Raw genomic sequence first — 27,197 nt, 5'->3', positions numbered from 1 at the left:
GAAAGCGGTACTGCCCGCAGCGCCTTTTATAGCAGACGAATTCCCGTTTACTTGCTTCGCGGTGACTGGGCATCTACTCGTGACGTTTTCAGAAGTAATACACATTGAACCGAAGTTACCGTACGACTGTATACAGTATTTTAATGTAGTAGACATATCTCTTATTTTATTTGTACATTACAGAATTGAATCGTTTTTATTAATATATTTTTAGCATGAAATGACACGTACTGACACAGATGAGCGCGCCGCCTACCGGCCCTCGCACGTTGTATGGTTACAAAATGGCACTGCGTCCGTTGCTAAGGGAAGCGCAGCATCACGCGGCGTAGATGGACCGACGTCGCCATCTGTCGTTTTCGGTTACAGCCATTGATCCTGCTGGCGGTGACGTTCATCATACCTGTGTGATGAACGGTTGGCTGGGGATGTTTTTTCTTTATGTTTTTTTTAGAATGACGAAGCGATCGCTACTTATCGCTACTTATCTTCTCTGTTTAAAACAGTTTAGTTTTAATGTAGCTTCTATATTTTTGTATTCGGTGGCAGAAACAACTACATATAAGTTTCTGTTGTTGTGCGGAGATCTAGGTACACCAAATTTTTAATAGCGAGCATGAATCAATAGTTCATTATGCTCCCTATAAAGTGTAGAGTGCCAGTATCTAGCCGAAAGCTGTGTACAATTTTTAATTTAGTCATGCAAATTAAAGACGTAAAGAAAGCTTCTTTTTAAAGTAATTTGAGTTCGTTAAAATTTGCAAAGACATACTTACAATACTGCCATTCCAAATAGATATCGGGACTCTACGTAAACTCAAGATAATACATAAAAATAATTTATGATTATTGGGAGGTTATAAGTACCCAAAGTTGACTGCACAAACTCTGAAGGCAACCCAAAGTTGCAAATCAATAAAAATGCATTCGAAATTTCAAGAGATGTATACTCTACAAATATCGCCTGCAATTACATTAAATATGGCCATAAAATATTTAGGGTGTACAGCAAACATTTCAGATTCAATAAGCCCGTCTCACACTAGATGATGAAAATAATCCCTGGAGAAGGGGAACAACTAAGAGGGACAAAGGACAAACACAAATCTCCAAACACAGCTAGGTGACTGGTGCGCGACCGAAAAAATCCGCCTGGTCCAGGTATCGAACCCGGGACCTCTCCATTACAGGTGGAGCGCTCTACCAACTGAGCTAACCAGGGGTTAGACGTCAATAGAGCAAACGGGTTTTATCAGCCGCCACCAGTCTAACACCAACAAGGGTGAAGCTTGCAATTTAAGGTTATGATTATAATGCAATTAAATGCAAAGGTGCAAGCGAGCTGGACAGTAATGATGAAAATAATCCCTGGAGAAGGGGAACAATTAAGAGGGACAAAGGACAAACACAAATCTCCAAACACAGCTAGGTGACTGGTGCGCGACCGAAAAAATCCGCCTGGTTCACCCTTGTTAGTGTTAGACTGGTGGCGGCTGATAAAACCCGTTTGCTCTACTGACGTCTAACCCCTGGTTAGCTCAGTAGGTAGAGCGCTCCACCTGTAATGGAGAGGTCCCGGGTTCGATACCCGGACCAGGCGGATTTTTTCGGTCGCGCACCAGTCACCTAGCTGTGTTCGGAGATTTATGCTTGTCCTTTGTCCCTCTTAATTGTTCCCCTTCTCCAGGGATTATTTTCATCATTACTGTCCAGCTCGCTTGCACCTTTGCATTTAATTGCATTATAATCATAAACTCACACTAGATGCCGCGACTTTTTTGGTCCCTCTTGCACCACGTGCCGTTGGACATTAGCTACATTAGCCTGTTCCTCCCTTGTGGGCATTTCGGTCTTCACGATGTTTCGAGTGGAAGTTTTCACGGAAGCGGCGTGAACTTTCTTGCTAGTGAAGGTCCTGTAGTGCATTGGTGCACATAGGCTGAGAATCACGCAGAAGCGCGGAAGTCGATAGATTTCAAGTTGACGGCAAAACTTGCGCGAGCTCCTGTTGTCACAGACTCGTCTCCATCTGATGGGGGTTGGTCCGGCGAAAACGTCGAAAGAAAAACCCACTCGGGGCACGTGGTCTTATCAATGTAGTTTGACCGTGGTTAGGCTTAGCAGACTGAGGTTATCGTTCCTCCGGTGACGTCCTCCGCTTGCCAATGCGCCGCCTTTCTTGAAACGCTTGCTTCGGTAGTTCCAAACGCAAAAATCGTGCTTTTTAGTGCTGTCTATCACAAATACATTCGGGGACACATAGAAAGTGCTGCTGCCCCGAGCGACAGCCTCTCCAAGATGGCGGATGTTTGCGTAAACTTGCAATTTTTCGAGCACCACGAGTCAGTAAGACACGTTTCTTCCTAAGTTTGGGTGCGAATATTGTTTCAATTTATTCTTACTTATAAATGTAGCGTGTTCAAAAATAATGAAACAAGCAAAAGAGAAAAAAAAATTCGACGATTTCCAAGATAAACTTGATTTTTCGATCCGCATGTATCCCAGCGCTGAGAAAGCACTCAGTTAGTGCTGTGTAGCGCTGTATTGTGCGTGGGAACAGGAAAGGGCTTGGTCTCAATCACTGAAGTGCATGTTACAGCGCTGTCTCCAGCTCAATGTCCCCCTCCCACACACGCACACTCAAACGCACAAGCACGCAAACGAACAGAGAGATTGACAGAGAGAGCCAGGAATACATGGCTTGGGTTGAGTGAACTAGAGACGACTGAGTGGGAAGAGCTACAGGCTCAGCTGATGCTTTCAGTTGCACCTCAAAATGGGCAAAGCGATCAGGTGGAGCCAAGCCAGTTCGATAGCAGCGCCACCTTCGCTGCGATTGAAGCGAGTGACGACACAGGTCAAGGCTAAATGGGCAATATAGCCCCTTAGGGGCTATATTTTATTTTTTATGATTTTGACGTCAGAGGTAACCTGAAGACACAACGTCACGACGACGCGATGCTACGACGACTCAACGACGTTACGCGACGTCAAGATGCTGTCGTAAGACCGTTGTGACATCGCGTCGCATCGAGGACGACGCCGTTTCGGGACATCGTCGCCGCTGTAACGCGGTCGTGACGTCACGTTGAGGACGACGCTGTTACGCGACATGAAGTCACCGTTGTAACGCGGTCATGACGCCGCGCCGCGTCGAGGACGACGTGGTCGTCGATGCCAAAGTTGACTTCGACGCCCAATGCAACCTCAAACATCGCTATGACGTCACGTTAACGTCGTCCTGACGTCGTCGTCAACGTCAACGTCACAACGACGTCAGGACGAAGGATTGACTTCGTGTAACGTCGTCACCCTCGCCAACATCAACGTCGACGTGCCATCACGACGAAGTCCTGACGTCGTGTGACGTCGTCGTCGTGAATTTGCCGGGACGTCGTCATGACGTCAAGTTGCGTCATGTCGACAACGACGTCGACAACCTGACACCAAGTGTCTTTATGACGTCGCACTGACAACGACGCCGTCATCTTGACGTCGTCGTCGTCAACGTCAACGTTGACATCGACGCTGTTGTCAACGCAATATGACGTCAAAACGCAGTCTTAATGTCATGCAACGCGCGCTGTCAACGTCGATGACGACGTTGAAGTCAAGACGTCGTCGTGATGGCACCTGGCGTTGTGCAGACAAGTCAGGTCGCGATGGCATTATGCATTGACATGACGCCTAACGTCTAGGTTATATAAAAATATAGATAGCCCGGCGTTAACCAGTGTGCGGGTCGTTGACCAGTGTGTCGGTCGAGCGTGGGGTTGGAACGCTACACTTTTTCCACAAAAAAAACGGCTAATTCGAACCACTTTGCTCATAGCGCACGAGAGGGCGCTATACAAGCCAAGTGGTTCGGATTAGCCGTTTTTTTTTCCACATGCCAAGGTGCAAAAATAGCACTTCGATTGCCTCACTAGTCCTTTCTAGTATACAGTCTAGCTTGGATAAAACATGTTTGAAACACTAATTTATTTTCGCGCCGTAAGTGCTGTAAAAAAGATCGAGTATATAGTCGGAAAAGCGTGACTTGTACAGGGTAGAGTAGATTGTTGGGCTAGTTGGTTTTGGAACTGGGAATACATTTTAGCGCGCAAAAACAAGGACAAAAGCGCACTGTGGTGTCTGATTCTCGTCTTTTTGTCCTTGTTTTTGAGCGCTAAAATGTATTCCAAGTTGTACAAGGTAAGGTGCTCAACGTGAGCAGCAAACTGGGTGGTGGACACTAGGCGTTGTCCGAAAACACACAACCCGAATTCTATTCCACGGACTTACTTACTCCATTAAAGGACCCCTAAAAAGAAAAAAAATGTTTTTTTTTTGTTTTTTTTTTTAACAGCACAATTGGGACACGCGTGTCGAAAAATAAATCTCACGCGAAAAAACGAATTAGAGCAATATTGACAGCCAGAGATTTATTTGAAATTCTGTGCTCAAAGTCCATTACGTCACGGTATGGTAATCCGCTCTTTCGACCACAACGTGAAGGAGAAGCCGATCCACCTCTCCTCTATGCGCCCGAAATGACGAGAAAGAAAACAAGCGGAAAGGAGGCGACTACCGACTAAATCGCGTCTCGCGCCGTCAATATTACTCTCTCTATATATATTTTTTTTTTCTTTTTTTTTTAGGGGTTTTTTGAAGGGACACTGACAAGGTATTTATGCTCGCCGAGGTTTTTACTTGTACGTGACATATGAGAGTCCAACTAGCCAGAAGAGAATTTGTTGCTCGAAATTCGGTATCTTTCTGCCCAAAAACCGCAGATCGAGAAATGGCCGGTATGAGTCGCGCTCACTCTCTTCGCCATGGTCACGGGCCGTTTTCTAGCCGTTTAGACACAACCACCAAATATAACTAAAGTCGTAGGTCATCGAAGGCAATCACACAATATTAAAAATAAAAAAAAGAAATATGATACCCATTTTTAGGGCTTTTAAAAAGCTGCAAATACGTTGGTGAGGGAAAAAAGTATCCCAGCCACGTGACTTCCGCCGCCTCTTTCCTCCTCTATATTTCTTCTTCCTTCCCAGTCCAGTTTCGGCTTGTTTCGGGCAGTTGCGTTTCTTTTTACTTTATTAAAAATATACGTGACGCTGTAGCAAAATATCGATTGGGTAATCTTCTGACACCATAACTAATCGCCTGGCAAAAAAATAAAAAAAAAATGTTGGCGGGTGTCAGTGCCCCTTTGAGCGTGCCTTCTCCGCGCAACACAGGTGTGCTCCGGCGAAGCAAAAACCGCGTCGTTAGCACGCGGCGCCCTGGGTGCAGAGCTCAGGGGGGTGTCGCGGAGGGCCACGAGAAGGGGGGCGGGGGGGGGGGGGGGTGTTTCGGTGGAGGCCGGCAGTGACAGGCGAGCCGGGATGTGGTTAAGAGGGGAAGGGGGGGGTGTCGTTGCGGGCCACCGCCCCAGGTGTCGCTGACCCTAGTGACGCCACTGGTTGTATGCTTAGAGAAATCCCCCCCCCCCCCTGCCACCGCAAGCAACCGTAATGTTTTTATTTATTTTGTTTAGTTTGTTTTTTCTAAAACAATTGTAATAATTATAATAACAATTTCCTACTTTTTTTCTAGAACGTTAGATAAGAAAGATACACCAAGCGTTGCACCAAGGTATTCATAACAGGAATGTCATTTTAATGTTTTATTCATTTCTTACTTCCGTTAACAGAAGTCACCACACTTAGTAGTAAACACGGCAATAAGGGCGAATTTTACGATACACAATTAAAACATACGACACCTCCAGACATCGGCGCTTATTTCTCGTGAAAACAATGGTGCCACTGTGAAAAACAAAGTACTTTTCTTAACAAATGGCGCTATATGTTACAGTATAAACAACCTTTGATAAAGTGAATTAATCTGTTCCGAACGCCAGCCTTTCCGAAGCGAATTCACAAGAGAAAGTAGAGGCGACGTAATGATGATAGTAAAAACTGGCAAATCACCTAATCAACCTCGACAGTCACGTCTTGGTTCGAGTAGAGAATGGCGGCTGGTTGTCCAGGTGTTCCAGGAAAGCCACGCATATGTGAATACGGTAGGACGTCTCTGGGTCGGTTGAGGCACTCATGTATACCCCGTCGTCACGGCAGTTGCATTTCTATGTCAAGAATGTCCGCCGCTTTTGTGGCTTTATCACTGGATGCTTCGGAACTCTTCTTGAACGTTCTGACGCATCTACCTGAGTGCTGCTGTACTTTCTTTCACAGAAAGGAGATCAGAAGGCGGATCCATAGTCACAACCTGCAGCGCTTTTGAGAGGAGCAGTTTCAGTGCAAGGGCTTTTGCTTACTGATCACGCTCGATGAAGCTGACATCAGAAACATGTGTGCCTGAGAAGTGCTCTCTGATGTTTCATCAGATACTCGGCCACGCGAAATAATGACCACCGATGAAGACAACAATAAATGTGTGTGTGCACCTTTCGTCACGACGTCCACCAATCAAGACAATAAATGTGTTCGTACCTTTGTTCAAACTTTTGTGTCACGTCTGTGTCAAGGGCTAAACAGCTTCGCCGGTCATTCACCTTCACAAAGCGGAATGGCTCATGATTTTATTTTTCTCTAATTTGTTTTGCGACTTATATTGCGTGTGGTGAGGAACGAACGCGTGTTTTATCGGTCATTAACGTCACATTCGTACTAAGCGATATTTGCGCAAGATACAAAAGCTGTTGCATCGCCCCTTTCAAGCGAGCACGAAAGTAATTTTCGGCCGGGATACTTTGGAATTTTACTAATCGCATATCGTTTAGTGCGCCAGCATAAAACTGGTGCGTGAGCGTAGAACGTTTAAAGCTTGCTTTTCGGTACAAAAATTTGAAAATATGGCGAATTATTTCGTACCTCCTGTAAGGTTCCGGAACCTTTTCTTTTGTTGCTTTGCGTAGAGGCCCTGCCCGAACGATTTTGGGGGAGACGTGTGGGGTTCACTAGGGGATGTTTACGACCTCTGGGTGGGAGAACTTTGTGCGCGGGGCGGCGAGCCCCCCTTTGCGGTGCGGGTGTCCGCGCCCCGCTCGGCTGTCTGCAGCTGGGGAGGCTCCGCGGTAGTCGACCAGTGCCACCACTTGGGGTTGTGTTTGCTCAAAGAGTCGTTTGTCGCTTCCCATTGACAAGTGTCGGTCGCTCTCCTAGAAGTGTCTTGGGCGTTGTGCTTCGTCTGTCGGCACCTGTCCCTTCAGCTGGTGTTCGGAGTGCCAGGGGTGATTTGTCGTGTCTGAGGACCAGACTCGTCTGCGCCTCCTATGCCCGGCGCCGTCTGGCCCTGGGCTCGGAGCGCCGGATGAGAATGTTGGCCCTCACGGGAAAATGGGAAAGAGGGACAGGCTGCTCTCGATAAGAGCACAGACGAGACAAAGGGAGGTGGTCTTCGGTTCGGTACCGCTAGAAAGAAAGGAGCCGCGCTCTAACGGCGTACAAGTCCAGGGGTGCTATGTTGCGCTTTTTGGACTCCCAGGAGACTAGGGAGAAGGAAGTGACGTCAACGATACAGCAAACGCAGATTGGATGTTGACAGAAGAAAACAAATTCAACATCCAATCTCCATTTGCTGCGTTGTTGACGTCACTTCATTCTCTCTAGTCTCCTGGGAGTCCAAGAAGCGCAACATAGCACCCCTGGGCTCGGGTTGTCGACGTTTGTATTCCTTTATCTCGTATGCTAAATTGTCCTTTATTCTGTTGCAAAGAAGTACCTGCGTAAACAGATGTCTGGCCCGAACTGTTACACCAAAACCACCGTCCAACGCAAGCTATCCTCCTCCACACCATCGAGGAGGAACCACGTCTACATAACATATCAACACCCTACCCCTTCTTTCCTTCGAAAGTACTCCCCTTTTTCACTGCGATGCATTCGCGGTCCTCAAGCACGTCAGCCGACCCAAGTCCACGCATCGGACACGAGCACTGCGTCACCCGGACGTATGCGCTCGTCAACAATCAAACCGTCGACGAATATTTGAACTCGCGTTCGTGGCGACTGAGCGCCGTGACGGCACTTATCATCACTTGAGAAATTCCAAGAGCCGTTCGAAACACGGATCTGATGCACTGTCGCATTTGAAGCTACTTGAAAGACAAACGGAAACACGTTAAGGGCCTTTATTTCAGCCTTACCAGCCCTCCCAATCGACATAATAGTTAGAAGAGGTGAACAGTTGGATGCATATGGCCTGCGCTAAACAAAATTTGCACAAAAAAAGCGTCGTTCAAAAACAATCCTATTCCGCTGCCCGTGGGAGCAGTGCCCAACAAAGAACAGTTCTCGAACGAATCCCTTCCATGGTGCTCGTCAACCGATACATCTAAGAAAGTTTGTTCAAACTACGTTAGCCTTGGTAACGATGATACCCCGTCAAAATAGATAAACCAATATATCTCTATTTATTCTTGGCCTTCTACCTCGTTGGCCGTGCACCGATGGCATTGTCGCGTTCTAGTTCCCTTTTATCTTGCTCTCGCGCAAAGCCGATGAAGATCTGTTCCAGTGTGCATTCGGAAACCAAGACGTGCTCGAACGAGAACAACAGCTCCAGCTCTTCAATTTTGGCGAACAGGACACTCCAGGGCAGTTTCTCCTCCATGTGAAAGTCGAAGACAGCCTGCGAATTAACATAGGGTTAAAAGGCCCGGATCCCCGGAGCGAAAGAAAAGAAAGCTACGATTTTCACCCCCGCAGTATTCGCTGTGCTCATGGCGTCATAAGAATTCGTGGCTCCTACGCCGCGCTCAAAGCAAACGGGCAGTCGGGCCAAGTTCGTCGGTTGCTCGCCACATACTCGGTCCATCGAGTTAACCTTTGAACAATGAACGTCATGTGGAATGAGCTTCGTTTGCTTCGATAGAGCGACGAGTATGAATGCTAATAACATAAACTGGTAGTAGACACGTCAAATCACAGTGTGCCCGAGGGCGTTATAGACCAACTCAACTCTCTGACGTCACGCATGCGCAGACGAGTCTCTTCAAGCGAATCTGGTTTCAGCGCACGCGCGGTGCCCACACCCGGTGTGGGCAAACGCGGGCTTGTCTATGAGCAGTACGTTGGTCTATAGCAGGGGGATTATAGCCAATTAGGTTGATGTATTAGCTGATACGAACACCGAAAAACGAAGCACAGACACGAAGAAAATAAGCCACGCTCTGCGCTCTTAAGCTGACAGTGGCAGTGCACACTTGCGCATAAGGCGTGCTAACTACAGTGATCTCGCGGCTGTTTATGTAACGAACATTTTAATAGTAATTTTTTTTTGTAACGACGGTGACGAAAACGGAAGACGTGATGAAATCAAAAACTTAATATATTTCTGTTTAGAAAAACAAAATCCAGTTGTTTTGAATGGTGACGATCAGGGTAATTGATGGTAAAGTGAGTCGACAGGCGAGCTGATTTATGTTACGCATTTTTGAAAAACCGGAGACGACGGACGAAAAAAGGGGTCAAGAACAAAACGCCTCCATTGAAAGAACAGCTGCGTTAGAAACGTTTTGTGTTCGTCCCCTTTTTCGTTCGTCGTCTCTAGTCAAAAGAAGAAAAAAAAGATGATTAGGCTGGCGATGCATTTACCTCACGATGACTCTTTAGCTCGATGCCGGGAAAAGTTTTCTCCACTTCCGCCCTGAAGTCGGCCACGTTCAAGGTGGACACGCTCTTGAGGTGGACGTTGAGGGTGTAGCCCCTGCCGAACTTGCCTTTGAGGTGCTGTAGCGTGCCCAGGCACTTGAACTGGCCGGCAACCATGATGCCGATGCGGTCGCAAACAAGCTCGCACTCGTCCATGCTGAAGCGTTGGCGAGAGGAGCGAGAACGACAGGCGCGTCCACAATGAGCTTATCATACTGAGAACGCTTGATATATCACTCGGAGACAGGACAAAATAAGAACTGGACACCACAGCGTGCACTATAAGTGTCCGTGATGTGCTCGAACTTAAGCACAGCCTGCACACTCAGCCAGACTCTTAGCGCACAGCGGTGCCCAGTTCTCCTCCATTTGTCCTTGTCTTCAAGCCCTACCATGTATTCTTCAATCCAGCACCCACTCGCCGAACACCCAGCACTGTTCATTATCTTGCTGCAATTTACCGAATCTGCAGTACGTATACTTGTTCGACGTAAGTTCGTAATAATGACGCGCCGCGAGTATCACTCAAAACACATCGTACGACTCATTGTTTTTTCGTCATAAGCATGCAGAATAATTTCAAATATCTCTGCTCCAAATCCACCAACTTTGACGCAGAATTGATGCTCGGCTTTTCGCTCTGTGCTCGTGCACGTGGTCACAAAGGTTCACGTAGTGCGGCACCAAATGTCCACGGAACGAGTCACGACGCCCTCTGGCATAATGCCACACAAAAGACCCTGCCTTCAACAGCTGCACGCGCATTACCGTGCTGCCCTCTCTTTCTACGCCACAATACTATGGTCCTGAAATGTTACGGGTGCATTCGGTACTGGGGACATTGTATGTGTCGTGGATCTAATCCTCGAGGGACGGAGTCCCTGAGAGATAATGCTTACCGAAATATTTTAGCCCGAAGTTGTTCTTTTACAACTCTGCCGCATTTACTGAAGCCTTTCGTGCGAGGCGCGGAAGGTGATGCACCCACCTGTGAGAGGTCAGGACGAGGGAATTCCCGGACGCGGTTCGAATCGCCTTCAGAGCTGAGAAGATCTTGCTGCGGGCCACCACGTCCACTCCTGCCGTAGGCTCGTCCAGGAAAACCACCCTGGGCAGGCCGATGTACGCCACGGCCATGCAGAGCTTGCGCTTGTTTCCGCCGCTGAAATGGACAACCGTGTACGCCGACGCTATGTTTCTGGCGCATTTGTGCTCGGCTGTGACCGACGCAATTTGCATCGGCAATTTAATGGCGAACACCTCCCGCGGCGATCGGTCTCGAGTGCGCATGCGCTGCTTTTTCGTGCGGCGAGGAGGAAAGCAGGAAAAAAGGCAAAGACGCTTGCAGTCGGTGAACGCTTTGGTCACCTCCTCCTCGCAGCTCGTCTTGCACACGCGGCCCATGAACCACGTGACCCTGATCAAGCAGTTGGAAACACTGTGCATTATTGGCACACCACTTAACTGGGCGCCATCTATCGGATAGCCCTAGAGTACCTCAGTCCCTGCGTGTGTATATATATATATATACAAAGCGTCACAAAAAAAATTGCACGTTTTTTTTTTCTTTTTTTTAACGGCAAAAAACAAAACTAGGCATCGCCGAACGCTCATTCTCCGCCCAAAGGTAGCGCTAGAGGTCACAACCAGATGCCAAAGTTTCAGCCCAAACCGAAACCTTATCCACCCACCCGCCCGCCCGCAAAAATTGTTTTTTGGCGCATTATCCGATAAGAACGCCGAAAGACCAATCACGAAGCAAGGAACGTAAGCCGTCAGAGACAAGCCGTCGGAGACTTCAGCAAGGCTCTGGCGGAACGAGGACGTCGGATGGCGCTTGCGACAGCGGAAGCCCTTTTTAATAGGGCTGGGCATCGACTACCACTTTTAACACCATCAATGGCCACTCTCAAATCGATTAAATAAGCGACAAATCGGTGGCCGAGACCTCCAAGCATATCTAAAAAAAAAATGAAAACTACACATTTCTCTTTTAACTATATACTGTAAATGACTTAATTTTCGCGGTCTCAAATTTTAGCGCATCGGGCAAAAGCTGAAAATTTGAAATTATTCGCGGGTTCTAATTTTCGCGAATCGAGTGTAGCTTCCGTAGCGTTCACTTATTGCCCGAATTGTTCGCGGGCCGTATTTTTCGCGAATTGTAGGCCATTCGCGAAAAATTGTTGCCATTCCGATCGGTCATGTTGGTCGAGGTTTGTGCAGGCGGTGGGGATCTCCGATGACCACCCTGGCGACGTCGTACTTGCTCCACGTTGCAAGATAGACTTCAGGTTTGCCGGGAGAGGGCGACTCCCGCTCCAACACCTCTCAGCAGCGTGCAACGAGCGACTGGACGCCAAAAGCTAACCGTGATGATTGTCTTGACTTATACATAGCCGCTGTGCAAAAAGACATAATGCGAGAATATCGCAGGCAGGCGGGAAGACGGGATAACCTCACTAAATCCGAACGGGCTAGCTTAAAAACCCTGAGCAATAGGACAGACATAACAATAAAACCAGCCGATAAAGGAGGAGCAATTGTGATTCTTAGCACTTCTGAATACTTCCGAGAAGGAAACCGCCAACTAAATGACTCAAAGTTTTATGAACCTCTCGCGGATGACCCTACGGTGCACCACACTCAGATTGTGACCTGGGTTCTTAAGGATCTCCTAGACGAGGGCAGAATAACTGCTAACGAACATAAATTAATGAAACCGGTACAGCCTTCTCCGGGCCGCTTCTACATGCTCCCTAAGATTCACAAACCTGGTAACCCAGGGCGTCCAATCATATCCGGAATAGGTACAGTAACCGAACCCATATCAGGATATGTAGACAGTTTAATTAAACATATACCTACAATTCTTGATTCGTACATTAAAGACACAACTCACTTCTTAAGAGAAATATCAAATTTATGCATACCAAAAGAATCATATCTCGTTACACTCGATGTGTCATCGCTGTATACGAATATTCCACATGATGATGGAATACTCTCTTTAATTGACATGTACGAACTCCACAAACAACCGGATACCCCAGATGGACACGTCGTCGCTACTCTAGCGAGGCTTGTCTTAGAACTAAACACGTTCGAATTTAACAATAAATACTTTAGGCAGATTAGCGGAACCGCGATGGGCACCAAAATGGCCCCGAATTATGCCAACATATTCATGGGAAAATTAGAATCTCAGTTCCTTTCTGAATGTCCCGTAAAGCCGCTAATATACAAAAGGTTTATAGATGATATATTTATTGTATGGTCGCACACTGAGGAGGAGCTGGTGGACTTCATAGGTCGATACAATGCTGCTCATCCGAGCATCCGCTTTACACATTCGTACTCTCAAACTGAAATAAACTTCCTAGACGTCAACGTTAAGATAGACGAAAGTAAACTCGCCACGAGCTTGTACCGTAAGCCAACAGATCGGCAGCAATACCTTCATTATCAAAGCGACCACCCACACCATTGCAAGAACAGCATTCCCTATAGCCAAGCTCATCGTTTCAAACGAATTTGTTCAAAAGAAACAGATTTTGATGCGAGCAGTCAAAATTTAAAGTTAGTGCTAGAGAAACAAAAGTATCCACCCCGTATAATCGACGATGCAATCAGAAAAGCCAAACAACTGAACCGCGCAGACCTCATCAGCCCGCGCCCCACGCAAAGCGCCACACAACGCACAAATCTATGTCTAACTTATATCATAAACCATCCTAATGTAAATAATGTCTTGAGACGACATTATAACATTCTCGAACAAACCGAGCGCCTTAAACGCGCGTTTCCATCCGCCCCGGGGGTAGTCCACAGATGATCGCGTAACCTCAAAGACGCGCTAGTAAACTCTCGGATAAATTCATCGCCACCACCTAACGAATGTAGGCCTTGCAGGCACCTAGGATGTCTAATTTGTAAACAGATGCAGCACACAAGCACGGCCAGGAGCACGCACTCGCAGTTCTCGATCAAAATTAAAGGGAACTTAACATGTGCCTCGTCGAATGTCGTTTACTTATTCGAGTGTACGGCATGCAAAATGCAATACATAGGGCAGACTAGAACGGCATTTAGACTGCGTTTTAATAATCACAAATCTCACGCCATAAATCTTCCGGCACTGCCTTTATCCAAACATCTCGCTCTCCCAAAACATTCTTTTGATAAATTGTCAGTGACGCTCCTAGAATCTGGATTTAAATCAAATCGCGAACGTGAACAGCGTGAATCCTACCTAATTTACCGATTTAACACTATTAAACAAGGAATAAATGAAAGCCCCGGTACTCTGGCATCGATTAAAATGCTAACAGACGAATAGCAACAGCAATCCAAAAACCTTTTTTTTTTTGTAGATTTTGTTGTTAACAGTGGTACTGTGTTTGGGGCCGGAACTGGACCATCAACTTCTCTTTTATTTCCAGGTTCTGATATCCATTGTATTTCTTTTTACTTCTAGGTTTAACATTGTTCCCTTCCAGGTTTGACTCATGCATGCCTGCATGCACACAAATGACCGTGCCGCCCTTTTTTTTTTTTATGTACGCTATCGTTTTATAGGTCACCGCTGCCGGCCCGGACACAAAGTCACCCTGCGCCCCCTCTCAAGAAGCTACAACCGTCATCCCGCCGTCCTTGAAACTTGGCACCGACCGTCAAGCTTCTTCACCCGGATAAGAACTGCCCTACGCTTCCCTCTCTCGAAAGCTTCAACCGTCACCCCTCCGAAATTTGGATTCGACCATAGCATTGTATAAATACACCCGCGTTCATCTGTAGAAGTTCTTCCTGACGAAGGCCGGACTCCGGCCGAAACGTCGAAGATTAAATCGTCCGTTGTTGCTGTTTTTTACTACGGGGTTTTTTCTTCTCAGTTTTATATATATATATATATATATATATATATATATATATATATATTATCTTGAAGCATCTTAGAATATTTAGGATAGTTTTCCCTTTCTTGTGTACAACTTCCCAATTTCTTTTATAAGCCAGTGCTATTCTTTTTTGACGTATTGCTGATAGTTTTCTGTTGTTCATTGTTATGATGAAAGTACCTTGTATTATTATATAATTTGTGTTCTTTTAAATGTCTTTCTCGCCACTTTATGTACCTGAGGGGGGCTGAGGACCAGTCAAGCTGCTTGGACAGCTTTTTTCTTCAGCCCCCACCATGCTTATACATGGTAAATAAAGCTATTATTATTATTATTATTATTATTATCTTATTATGTTATTCATACAAAAAATCTCAAAAAAAAAGGACGCCGTAGCTCTGCAAAGACAAAAATAAACAAACCGTTTAATGTTTTTTTTTTTTTTTTTTTTGCTCTGTAATACAACGGTGTTGCTTCCTAAAATTCATAAATGTGCATCATCTGGTGAAGCAATCATTTTAACTTTCTCCTTGGATTTTCACTCGAACCTCCTCGAACCCGCTAAGAAGATTTATCGCGATTAAAACGCATGCATCGATTAATCGAAAGATTAATCCATCCATTGCACGGACAAGCACTTTTAGCGTCACGTACCTGTAGGATCCGCATTCTTTGTGGGCGTGGTTTTGCAGGTCGCAGACGCTGATCATGCTGTCGACGAGCTGCTTGACCTTATTCTCGGGAACGCCCCTGAGCCGGGCGAACAGGTACAGCAGTTGGTACGAGTTCAGCTTGTCCAGTAGGCCGCCATATTGGAGGCAGTAGCCGATGTGGGACTGCCACTGCCGAGAGTAATTTGGGAGCAAGGTCACGTTGTATGGCTTATAAAGACTGCGGCAGCTGCACTATATTTTTTTTATAGTACACTAGAATGGTAAAGCTGGATGGCAATCTGCATAAAAAGGTGATGTCAGAAATATTTCGTTTTAGCGTAAAAATGAAGACGTAGTTTCGAGGTTTAAAACTTCCCAATTGGGGGTATTCACTGGACGCCATATTTAAGGGCGCTGTCTTGAGCGCATGCTCGAAACGAGCTCACAGTCTTGATGATGTGGCAGTCTTGATGGTGTGGAGTGCTCGTTGCAAAAGAACTGCGGAAGCTTGCCATCAGCACGTATTCAGCAGTCGCGCGCACAGCTATGGCCGCCCGTGAATACTCACTATTCTAGTTGTTTTAAAATGTGCCTTTATGTGCAGAACCAGAAGCACAGTGCGACGTCATCGCACTGTGCTTCTGGTTATTCTTGCTCTTCCTTAACAAGAAAAAACAAATTCGGTGTTACAAAATGTGCGCTGCGCAGGGTATGCGCTCAGAAGCAAGGGCACCACAATGGCAGCTGCTGTGACGCCAGTGCAAACCACGCGTATGTGGCCATTATAAGTTCATAATGCCCACATACGCGTCCTCCGACTCGTATGTTTACCGCGTCCAAAAAAAAAAAGTGGTCTCTCGATTTCCGCCTGATGGCGTCATGAAGGTGCCATGTTGTGAAAGCAGCGGTGCTAAATGTGGCAGACGCCATGTTCTGCTGCAGGCAGCTCTCCAGCTTGACACTCCACGAAAGCTTCGGCAGCCTGGGGTTGAGACGCCCAGAAGACAGAGACAGTGCATTCTCTCGGGCTCGTTTTCAGAACTCCTTAACCCAATCGCCAGGATCGCGACATCCGACAGCATATGACATTTGGTCTTTTGTGACGTAATTTGTTGCCACCTCGGGACCCTTCACATGGGCGGAACAGGACGCTAAACACACCAGTCGGGGACGCGCTCCAGGAACAGTACCCGAACGTTCGAAAGATACTGTGAGTGGACCCGCGTAAGCGCGAGTGTTTGCCCCCCACTTTGCGCCAGGTTTTCCTACCTTTCGAGGGTTACTCGAAAGCCTCACGTCCTCCATGTATCCGTCGCCTTGCGACATGGGCAGGAGCGCCGTGAGCACCTGGAACGTGGTCGTCTTGCCGGCCCCGTTGACCCCCAGCAGCCCGAAGCACTCGCTGGGAGCCACGGCAAAGTTGAGTCCCCTCACCGCGTGCATGGACTTGTACCACTTGTGCACGTTGTGGGCGACTAGCGAGTGTTCGTGGAACTTCTTGGCCGAGCACAGGTCGTCCACAAGGCGCTTCTCCGCTTGGACGTCGGAGTCGATCACGCCGTCGGCGTCGTCTTTGGTGACGTGGGGCAGTGACGGCAAAAAACGCCCAGAGTCCATCCAGCTGATGAGGGCGAAGAGGCACGCCCCCATCACCAACATCGCGAGCAAATCGAAGAGGATGCCGCCGTGACTCGGGGAGAAGGGTCCTAACAGGCTGATGTGCTTCGATTTGGCTTCTATTACTGGAAGTGCAAGAGGAATGGTGAATTCGGTTGTCTGATGCACTCGGGTGAATACAAAAGGATTAAGGCGGTACGGATGACGCTGGGGGAGCTGCAGTCACTATCAGTAGTACCCAAAAGTAACTTAAGAACCATAAAGCGTGGAGAGCTTCTGGCAACTCATTATCGCTCCGTAGTCCATGAGCGTGTGGTGCGGATAGGAGTGTCGAAAAGCGAATCACCAAGCAAGAAGCGTGAACATACGAAATCATGCCCTGCTTTCTTTAAGCTCTCAATGACAATAGAAGAAAAGGCCTGTGCGTTTTCTCTTAGGAATTGATCAATTCTGCATCCATGCTGTACGTCCGCGTCGCCGCGAGTGCGTCCCTGAAGCGTGCAAACAAACAAATTAGTCGCTAGTTGTTTTAGACATCGTGTTTAGTCTCCCAGAGAATGGCAACATATTTTACCCACTGTAGCTGAGAAACTTAGCCAGCGCAGTACGACTGCTATAGCCTGAAGTCTTTAACGTGCATCACGCGGTAGCGATACACGACCGCACGTCGGTATACGATGTCCGCCCAGATCGGGCAGGGGTGCGGATTGAACCCAGGATTCATCGGTTCAATCCGGAAGTTTTTGCTGCCCATGCTTCGAGCTGCGGTGCGTTAACAAACTTGGCGAATAAACATTTGACTAAAAACCCCGAGACTGGTACGAGAAGGGACGGACAAACACAAAGTCTCAATTGTGACTTTGTGTTTGTCCGTCCCTTCTCGTCCCACTCTCGGGGTTTTCAGTCAAATGTTTAACCACCATCAGCTCGTTTGCGCCCTAACCTTTTGTTCATTAAAAGTTGGCCAAGTGTGCATAAAGACCAGGTTTGTCGACCTATTCATATGAGAAGTAGACACCAATACAACACTCTCAGAGCTAAGCCAACGGCGCAGCGGATTATCACGGCTTCAGCAACATTCAAGTCGTTGACATCTCTTAAGAAGGCAGGAAGTATCGAGTTCCGAGTATCTTATCGGTCTACTATCAATAAGATTGAAGAACTAAGAGATAAGAACGCCAAAACAACGAATCACGATGCAAGAAGCGCGATCAGCATAAACCACACCCAATTTTACGTATCATGTGAGTGACTGTAATAGTTTGAGAGGAAAAAGACGACCAAATTGGTGTGTGCTTTATTACTTTTCGCCTTGACACTTTTTCGTGGAAAGAGAGGGTGCTCTTGCACTTTTTCCTTTTGCTCGTCGCCTCAACTTCTTTCTCCTTAGGTTCCCTCTTCAACTCAAAGGCGAAATGAGAAATCACGTGGTCCTTACGTAGTGCGCATTTCATTGGATGCAGTGACCCCAAGCTGTGCTTTCTAAGCTCACCACGGAACTTGTCATTCGCAAGTTCCGTCACGGCACTCATTGGCCACGAACGCGAATCCAAACGTCGGTGGATTGATCGCTGACGAGCCCATATACGTCCGAGGGACGCAGTGCACGTGTCGAATGCGTGGTTTCGGTAATCGCGCTTGTGCACAGCGGATGAATCGCACGGAGAGACGGACAGCTTTTGAAGGAAAGAAGGTATGAAATAGTTCCCTATATTTTCAAATGTTCGTACCGAAAAGCAGGCCTCTGGCTTTCTACACTCGTGTGATAGTTTTCTTTTTGGCTCACTAAACAAAATTCAGTAAAATCCCAATCTACTATTATTTACCCCTGCCGCAGATTAATTTTGAGGTTCCTTTAACTGACACATTAGAAGATGGATCTTAGTGTATATATGGAGAAAGCTGTATCTACGAACCGCAGAGTTGGCTGATTTCAGCATGTAAAGAAAGCCGGGAGTACAATACATGAATAACGAGCGTAAACGTTTTGCGACGTATATGTGTTCAAGTTGCGGCGTAATTACCGCTTGGAGCGGGTCCGAGATTCACAAACGGTGACATCATGCGCAGGCCTTGCTTTCTGGTTTGTGCTTCTTGATGCGTTTATCTTGAAGCACAGCAAAGGGGGGGGGGGGGGGGGGGGGGGCGTTTGTCATGGAAGACGTGGTTGTACGAGTGACGACGGCGATATGGAGAGACTAGTGCAACGGCGACGGAGGTCTTTGCATTTTGATGGAAAGGGGCATTAACAACTGCAGTTATAAGATGTTGCCATGACTTCGCAAGCGACCCTAGCAATAGAGTGTTCTAGGGTAGGCTAGGCCCCAAGGCTTTGGGAAGTGTTCTACAAACGCTTTGCGCAGTTTTCTGAATAGGCGGAGTGCGACGTGACGCCCCATGCTGCTCGGGGGACCTACAGCGTCGAGGTTCCCTATTCAAGAACCCTATAATAATTAAGGCGGCTGCCGTAGTTGCTTACCTTCGCAACAGCGCTCTAATCCATGGCCGAACGACTGCCAAGAGCCGCCCCGACAACCTTCGGGCGTCGAGCTGTTATCGACGCTCATTATACTCAGGCACTCCTTGTTCTCGGCGTCGAGTTTGACTACCTTGAGGAGGGCGATCGCCAGTGAACCAGGAGGCAGGAAGAGCACGATCCAGTTTACCGCTCCCTTCCAGTGATTTCCCAGCGTTAATTTAACAGACGCCTGAATTGCGCCTGTAAATAAAACGAAATAAAACAAAAGTTAAGTCATTTTCGTTTCTTATTTTTCCAGTGTACAGCGAAAGACCTAAAAGAAGAAGAAAAAAAACGAAATAGAAAGAAGGATCGAATAGAATATTTCCCAATATTTATAAACCTTGACAGGTATGTGAATAACAACCGAGACTTTACAGACACAGATCGCCTCCAGAAAAGAGATCCCATCTTGGAAGGAATAACCACACACTGTAATGTGCACACATTTGATGCTAATGGGGAAATGTGCACAAACCCTGTAGCGTGAACACCTTTCATGATGATGGAGAAATGTGTACACAGATTGTATAGTGTGTACATATTTAAAGAAGGGAAGTATCCGCCTGAGAAGTTTATGTTAATAAAGTATCAGCTTTTTTGTGATGTACATTCCTCTCAACGTTTATAATTTATTGATAAAAATGCACATCTTTATGTGCGCCCAATCTTCATTCGAAGCACCACGAGAAGTTAGCACACTCATTTCAATTTTTCTTCTGGCTTGTCGTTAAGAAATGAATAATGCTTTACGAACATATTGTAGTCTAGTGCGTGTCAAATGACGAACGAACGTTTATTGCCGGGAACAAGATAATATATACAGAGTATGTGAGCAGTGAAGCCGATAAGAAAAGAGCAGCGGCTGATAACATGAGGGCACAATCATGACTCGCTTTACACGTACCTCCGATGGTGCACGGCAAAAGGACCAGGGCGAAGGCGCCCGCCTGGGTTGCGGTGAACGTGGCAATCAGATGAGGCAACAAGACGCCGACCATCGAGTGTGCCAGAACGACCGCTGCTACGGCCACTAAGAGAAGAACCAGCAAGCAGAGAAAATCGTATATCTATATATACTCTGCTTTCCTCATGCTCAGGCTTGTTTCTTGAGTATCCATCGAAAGAACGTGGGAGCGAAAGCTAAGAGAACATATCAGCAGATATCTGCCATCCGTGGTTCATATCAGAGCCGGGTAGCGTTTTCAGCACTACTACATGGTATGTTTACACCTGTCACAATATTGTGGTGACAAAAATACTGCAATGCCTGAAGTCCTATTCTTACAAAAAATACCAGTGAGTTTCAAATGAGTTTCTGATGTATTCTCATGAGTTCATTAGAAACTCAATTGACACTCTTTGATAGTTTTTTAAGGGTGTACAGGACAAACCAACAGTGCTATAGGAGGAAAAAAGGCAGTCGATCACAAACAATCTTTGACTAATACAAATAAATATGTAGAATCAGAATGATCCGGCGTATAGCAAACAGCTGAGCTGATATGCAAGAAACAAAGGTGAAGCAATAGTTGTAATCATCCCACACGTAAATTCTCTCAAAATAATCACACGCATACACATTGCACACACACACACACACAAACACGAAAACACACAAAAAAAAACAAAAAAACGTCAATGCAACCTTAGGTTTGAGATTCGTGAAACGCAAAGTTGAAACCGGCAGCTCGCGGAGCGCGCTGATTGGACTTCGGCGACAAAAGCTCGGCGTCATCGTCGTGCGAGCAAAAGCGTAGCGCTTCCTAAACAAGGCGTGGAGATAGTGGAGATGGGCTAGTCAATTTAACATGAAAAAGAAACAGCGCGAACAAAACAATTAGCGTTATTTATGCGCTCTTTTCTCTAGTCCTCCATTTTTCTATGTTCCGCAATCTTCGGCTCCAACTTTCTGTCTGACGAGTCTAGGATCCCTGTATATACCATTATAACCTATACTTTATTTCACCTTATGATGTACCGTAGGTAAGGGTACAAGCGCCAGCTCTTTGCTCTGGAGCACGTCTCGGCGGCACAAGCTCTCATGCATTAAGGGGAGCTGCCAGCGCTATGAGCTCGCGCTTGTAGCCTTCGCTGCGGTACAACATAATATAAAACAGAGCACAGCTTTTTTTTTCTTTTGTAACGGTTTATTTTTAGTACGATTTGGCGCAATAAAACTTCGTATTCCACACGCCATGCCGACGCTTGGATTGCTTGGATGATCCCGCGCTCGAGAACAAACTACGGATGATTAGATACCAGAAGCCCAAGGTGTTGAACGTTGAACTATCCTTTATCACTGAATATTACAATTGAAAATGTTTCCGACAAACACATACTATCTCTAGTGGTTTTTCAGATAATGTATTCTTGAGAGTTTTCTTTGTGTGTGTGTGTGTGTTTTGAGAGCTTCCTCTGCTGTTGAGGGAGGAGGGGACTTTGTCAAGCAGTTTTGTAGTGCTTTTTTCCCTCCTTTTCTTCTTGTATGAAGAAAATATAAAGAAACTTAAAACGTATTGCCCAAACATAAAAGTGACGTTTAGCGGTAGGTATTCTACGATGGACTTGTATTGATATTGTATATAAAGCATTGCTTTACTTTTTAGTTTCATTTATTCATTTATTTATTGCTAAAAAAACAAGTTTTTTTTTTCTAAGCACCACAGCTTTGATAATAAAAAAAAACACGTTAAAGCTAAATTAATGCGCAGTTTATGCAGGCAAGTTATATGACCAAGGGGACATAATACAGAGGACTAATCGTCGCGCTAAGTCCGATAATTGACTCAAATGTGTTAATTTTGTTAAGTGAATATAAACACAGGGTTACAAACACAAACTTGCTGAGTCTCATCAAAAACCACTAAATCACTAAATTTGGAAAGATTCAAGTCGCGTGGGAAACGCGGTGGCGCGCTAAAGTCACCTCTTGCCGCAGGCGCAAGCCTGGATGTGCGAAAATACGCCTGCGCGCGTTTTCCGTCCATCATTCGCGTTTTTATATACCGCCAGGCTTGCGCCGGTTGCACGAGTACAGTAACGTTAGCGCACTGGTCCACGTCCCCCGTGCTCACAGTCGTTCTGAAATGGACAAATTTAGTGGTTTTCAATGACGCTGATCAAGTTTAGAATTGTACCTATATATTTATTTTTCACTAGTTAGAAAGTTGATTAGCGACATTTAGTTATTTATTTGACTTGCGATGATTAGCCCTATGTATTTTTTCCCTCTAAACGTATGGCTCGCCTGCGTAGACCGGATTGGTGTGGCTTCTAAGTTTTCTTTTTTTTCTTTTTTTTTTTAGAAATTTGTAAAGTTTAAAATACAAACAACTGCATACTATAACAAGAAAGGCTGCTCCTATCCACAAGCATGACCGAACCTGCACAGCTCCAACACGTCGTTAAAGAAATGCTACCGCATGAACAAGTTCGTTACCGTACGACTGCGTCTCCAGGCTGTACAGATAGACGAAGCACACGGCCAGCGGAACAAAGGCCGCCAGGTAGACGACGAGGTCGAAGAGAAAGTTGGACAGGCAGTACAGGTAACCGGGAACGCCGGTCATGAGCTGGAGTTCTTTGGCGTGGCTGGCGGTCTCCGTGAACGGGAAGATAACGAAGCCGGACAGTAGCAGGCCCACTACCAAAGGGGCGGCGAAGATCCATGGAAGCAGACCGATGCCTATTTTAAAAATCGAGTCCAGGTTTCCCGCAGAGCGCCCTTCTCGCTCTGTTTGGTCCGCCAAGGGGGTTGCGGTCACTTTGAACGTGGTTCGGATTCGGGCGGCGTGATTCCCGGTTAGCAGGCGGAGGAGCGCAGTGTCCACAAGGTTGACGCCGATCGCTTGGCTGAGGGGAGCGAAAGGGTTGTACCAGCTCTCGAGCCTGAAAGTAAAGGGGCCAAGCAAAGACATTGGGTAGGAACGTTTCTCGCTTTACCCAAGTTTACTGGATCTACTGGGGCCCAAGTATACTCGAGCACCATGTCATCGACCAAGAAGCTTCTTTGTCGCCGAGTACTTTCAAGGATAAAAGCGGAATCCTGGGGATCAAAAGAAACGATATGGAGGGAACAGTCCTTTTCAAAGGGGACAAGAGTAATTGTCGACTACAATAAATAGCACCAGGCAGCAGAACGTTTCTTCAACCAGCCACTGCCCCTGACTCACTTTATGCCTATCCGGTTCGAAATTATTTCTAGAACAATAAAGGAGACACGGTCACTGGACACATCTATGTGTAAAAAAGCAGTTTAGCCGTATGTATGTAGTGTAGCACAAAACTGCCAAAACTGCGAGCTACACATTTTTTTTTTTCTAGAACTTTTGTTTCGGGGGGTGAGGGGGGGGGGGGGGGGGGTAGAGAGGAGAGGAAGGAGGGCACGCTTACCAGGGAGCCGCGAGCCGCACTTGGACCCGCGAAGCGCCGCGAACTGCGGCTCGCGAGCCGCAGTTTGGCCACCCCTATCCGCCCCGCATCAAAACAATTTAATACAGTAGCAATTAGAGTGCGAATCTAAGATGTCGCACACAGTCTGATTTATTTATTTTGCTTGACTACGCAATAGAACCTTTTTATGTTTAAAAACCCAAGCAGTCTCCTGGGTCCCAGGCTGTTACCAATTGCTGTTTCGAGCTTGTTTATGATACATTTTCTAGAACGTTTAAGTGCTACCGAAACGACGAAGTTGAAGATTTAGCCAAGTCCTTTTGTTGTATTTTTAAACATATTCCGGGTGGTCGGTTGTCTTATAGGAGTATCCAAGACTCTCCAACAGATTTCACGCTAACCTATTCTTTAGCTCTAAACACTATAGTCGGTTACAAGTCAAGAAGACAGCTCCTCCCCACAAGCGTGATGCGCCCGCTTCAAACGCCTCCGCGGTCGAGAAAATAGTTCCCCGAAAACGCCCCTTCTGCTCCAATGGATAGATATTGGCTACAGACATTTTAACAGGTGGCAGCTTGCGCCACCTTGTCGGGGCAAATTATATATTTTAGTCTTCTACATTACTCGCTCCGGAAGAATGAAGTAAGAAGAAAGCTTTAGTGGCCCCGAAAATTGTTCGTTAATAAAAATATTAAAACTTCCTGCCTATTACAGACATAAATCGGAGCAGTAGTACAATTATATGAATTAAGAGGCGAAAAGAAAGCATCCTTTGCTATTCAAATAGATATAAATTGTATTTTTTTTAAGTGAGGCATATATGGTTGTTGCGTTTGGCTTGATAACCTTCCTACACGAATTAGGTACATTCGCTGCGTTTATTTACCGGGGAAAGTGGAGAAAACCCTGCGTTTCGGGCTTTTGACAAATCCGAAGGTGTTTTTTGTTCACTCGTCTGAATCCCAAGAATCCCAATGTGCAGACAGCGGAATACGATTCCTCCAATTCTTCTTCGTCAAGAGAGTCAAGTGCAGCCTCGCCGTTTACACGAAGGCGCTTCTACAGGAAACATAAGAGCGGCGATGGCCTCAACCGAGTTGCACGGCAGCGGATAATGAGCGCGTAAGTTCAGATGCGACACGCACCGCCCGCCAAGCCCGTAAAAATAGCACTAACTGCTTGACGCAAGGAAAAGTATTTACAACATTGATGAGAAGTGGCTGAAGCGAGTGGGATGTGGGGAATGCCAATGTCTTTGCTAGTAACTGGGCCTATACTCGCGGTCAGCTTTCTGTGGCAATGCAGTCAATGCGAGGGGAGAGGGTGCATCAACCGCTGTACACGCGCTTTCCTCCTCTCTTCGGATTACCACGGAAAGCTGACCGCGAGTATAGTGTCAGTTTGACCGAAGCTTGATATCGTCATTCCTGCAGGAACGCTGTGATGAAGTGAAGCGGTTTTCCATAGAGCCCTCAATTTTGAGTCCCTGGACCAGTGCAGTGTAGAGGATTAAATCGAACATTTTTGGAGCCGATAAGAACCACAATGCACAGATTGCGGCCAGACTTGTTGCCAAGGAGAGCGTTGTGAAGTAATGAAAGGTCATCTTGAGTGCTTGGATGGCTTCTGGAACTTTTAGAATGAATGGAGGTACTCCTCGGTTTTGTGATGCTGTGGTCTGTAACAGGCGTAATCTGATTTTCCGTTGGTGCTGCTGTAGTGCCTCCGTCTTTTCTCGCACCCGAATCAAGTGGGTCTCCTCCTGGAAGGCCTGGGGATCTACTGTTGGAGTGGAATCGTAGCATGCCTCTAATGGGCGACTCTGAAGTTTTTCAATATGATGAATCATGCAGAGCCCTTTGAAAGCTGAAGTCGTGAGGCTTGAAACGATATCAAATAGGTAGGTGGTCGTTTCCCACTATCGGGTGTGCCCTCGCCATACCCCTCGGCTTAGAAAGCCCCACGTTGAACCTTAACTCTCAGGTCCGAGCTCGCTGCACTCGTCATAATTTTGCACCAATATCGCTGACAACGAGTCCCTCTTGTCCAGACCAGAACCATTTCAATTTGCTTGATGGAGACGAACCAGCTGCCCCTCATTAAATTCCAGGTCCCGAACTTTAACAACAGAGGGACATGAAATTCATGATTGTAATGCAATTAGATGCAAAGGTGCAAGCGAGCTTGACAAGAATGACGAAAATATTCCTTTCTCCGGGGATTATTTTCGCCATTCTTGTACAACTCGCTTGCACCTTTGGATTTAATTGCATTATAATCATAACCTTAAAAGTCAGGCCTTTCACCCTTGTTGGTGTTAAACTGGTGGCAGCTAATAAACCCATTTTCTCTACTGCAGTCTAAACCCTGGTTAGCTCAGTTGGTAGAGCGCTCCACTGAAAATGGGGGGAGGTCCTGGGTTCGATACCCCGACCAGGCGATTTTTTTTTCCGTCGCGCACCAATCACCTATCTGTGTTTGGGTATTTGTGTTTGCCCTTTGTTCCCCTTCTCCGGGGATTATTGTCGTCATTGAATTCACTAGTTTTTTTTTTTTTTTTTTTTTTTTTTTTTTTGCAATGGGTATTTAAAGATGATGCTATTTGCGATGTTGCTGAAGTATTACAACTCAAAAACAAGCTTTTTTTTTTTTTTGCAGTGGCCCTTGTTTCATTAAACGGCATTTCCCCGACAGTTTGTTTCATCGACATTGCGACGTTTTATCAATAGATCGTTTCATCGACACTCGTTTTATTGGCATATCTTGCTATGTGCCATCAAGAACTTTTCTCTTTTTCGTTAGGTGTGCGGTAGTCTGCCAGTGAGCGATGGTATGGGTACATGCACGGCAGAACTGTATATGGGGTTCTGATGCGCGGGTACAGGACACCCGTTCACGGTGCTGCAAGCGGCATGTATATGGGTGAGCGAGGTGGGTTCACAGTTTCGTAAAGAACTGCCGCACACTGTCGCCGCGAAGCGTCGTGAAAGGGGTGGGTCGGATAGTTTAACACGCGCCCCAATGATAATTAAGCGACGAAATATTCCTACAAGATTAAAGGCAGCGCTAAAGACGAGGACAAGTGGAGGACGCAGACACGGACAGGCGCTGACTCACAACTGATATTTTGTGAAGAATAAAAGGAAGATAAAGCAGAAGCCTGAACCAGGTTCTTTTCGGGGAGCAACTGGGGGTTCCGAGGACTCCCAGCTGCTTTCACACAGTTCCGCCGTTTGGCCACCGGCGACACTGCCAGCCGCGGGCACGGTGGCCGCAGAATAATGCAGCCTTTCGGATACCCGTCGAACGAGCACTATCTGATTCCTCGCGCCGCGCGTTCAGCACCGCCGTACCCTCACCCACGGTGTAAGATACACTCTTTAGGTGAGGACACGGCGGGGCTGAACCCGCGGCGCGAGGAATCAGATAGTGTTCGTTCGACGGGCATCCGAAATGTTGCATTATTCTG

At 46.6% G+C, this 27,197-nt stretch overlaps 1 protein-coding gene across 1 annotated transcript in view; it reads right to left on the bottom strand.

Moving 5' to 3' along the window:
- Window positions 1-8,421: 8,421 nt before the first annotated feature.
- Window positions 8,422-27,197, bottom strand: part of LOC115325724 (ATP-binding cassette sub-family A member 2-like) — a 35,833-nt gene continuing 17,057 nt past the window's right edge. Inside the window, exons 7-14 of the mRNA XM_040208356.2 lie at window positions 22,776-23,224; window positions 20,241-20,366; window positions 19,295-19,534; window positions 16,468-16,940; window positions 15,200-15,387; window positions 10,636-10,809; window positions 9,591-9,804; window positions 8,422-8,625 (exon numbers count right to left, since the gene is read on the bottom strand). Coding sequence (XP_040064290.2) covers window positions 8,422-8,625; window positions 9,591-9,804; window positions 10,636-10,809; window positions 15,200-15,387; window positions 16,468-16,940; window positions 19,295-19,534; window positions 20,241-20,366; window positions 22,776-23,224 — 2,068 coding nt within the window. The remainder of the gene's footprint in view (window positions 8,626-9,590; window positions 9,805-10,635; window positions 10,810-15,199; window positions 15,388-16,467; window positions 16,941-19,294; window positions 19,535-20,240; window positions 20,367-22,775; window positions 23,225-27,197) is intronic.

This window comes from Ixodes scapularis, unplaced genomic scaffold (assembly GCF_016920785.2).
Source record: "Ixodes scapularis isolate PalLabHiFi unplaced genomic scaffold, ASM1692078v2 PGA_scaffold3__209_contigs__length_174095766, whole genome shotgun sequence".
Taxonomy (NCBI): Eukaryota; Metazoa; Arthropoda; class Arachnida; order Ixodida; family Ixodidae; genus Ixodes; species Ixodes scapularis.
Note: the sequence above shows the minus strand (reverse complement) of the source record. Positions and strands in the feature narration are given on the sequence as shown.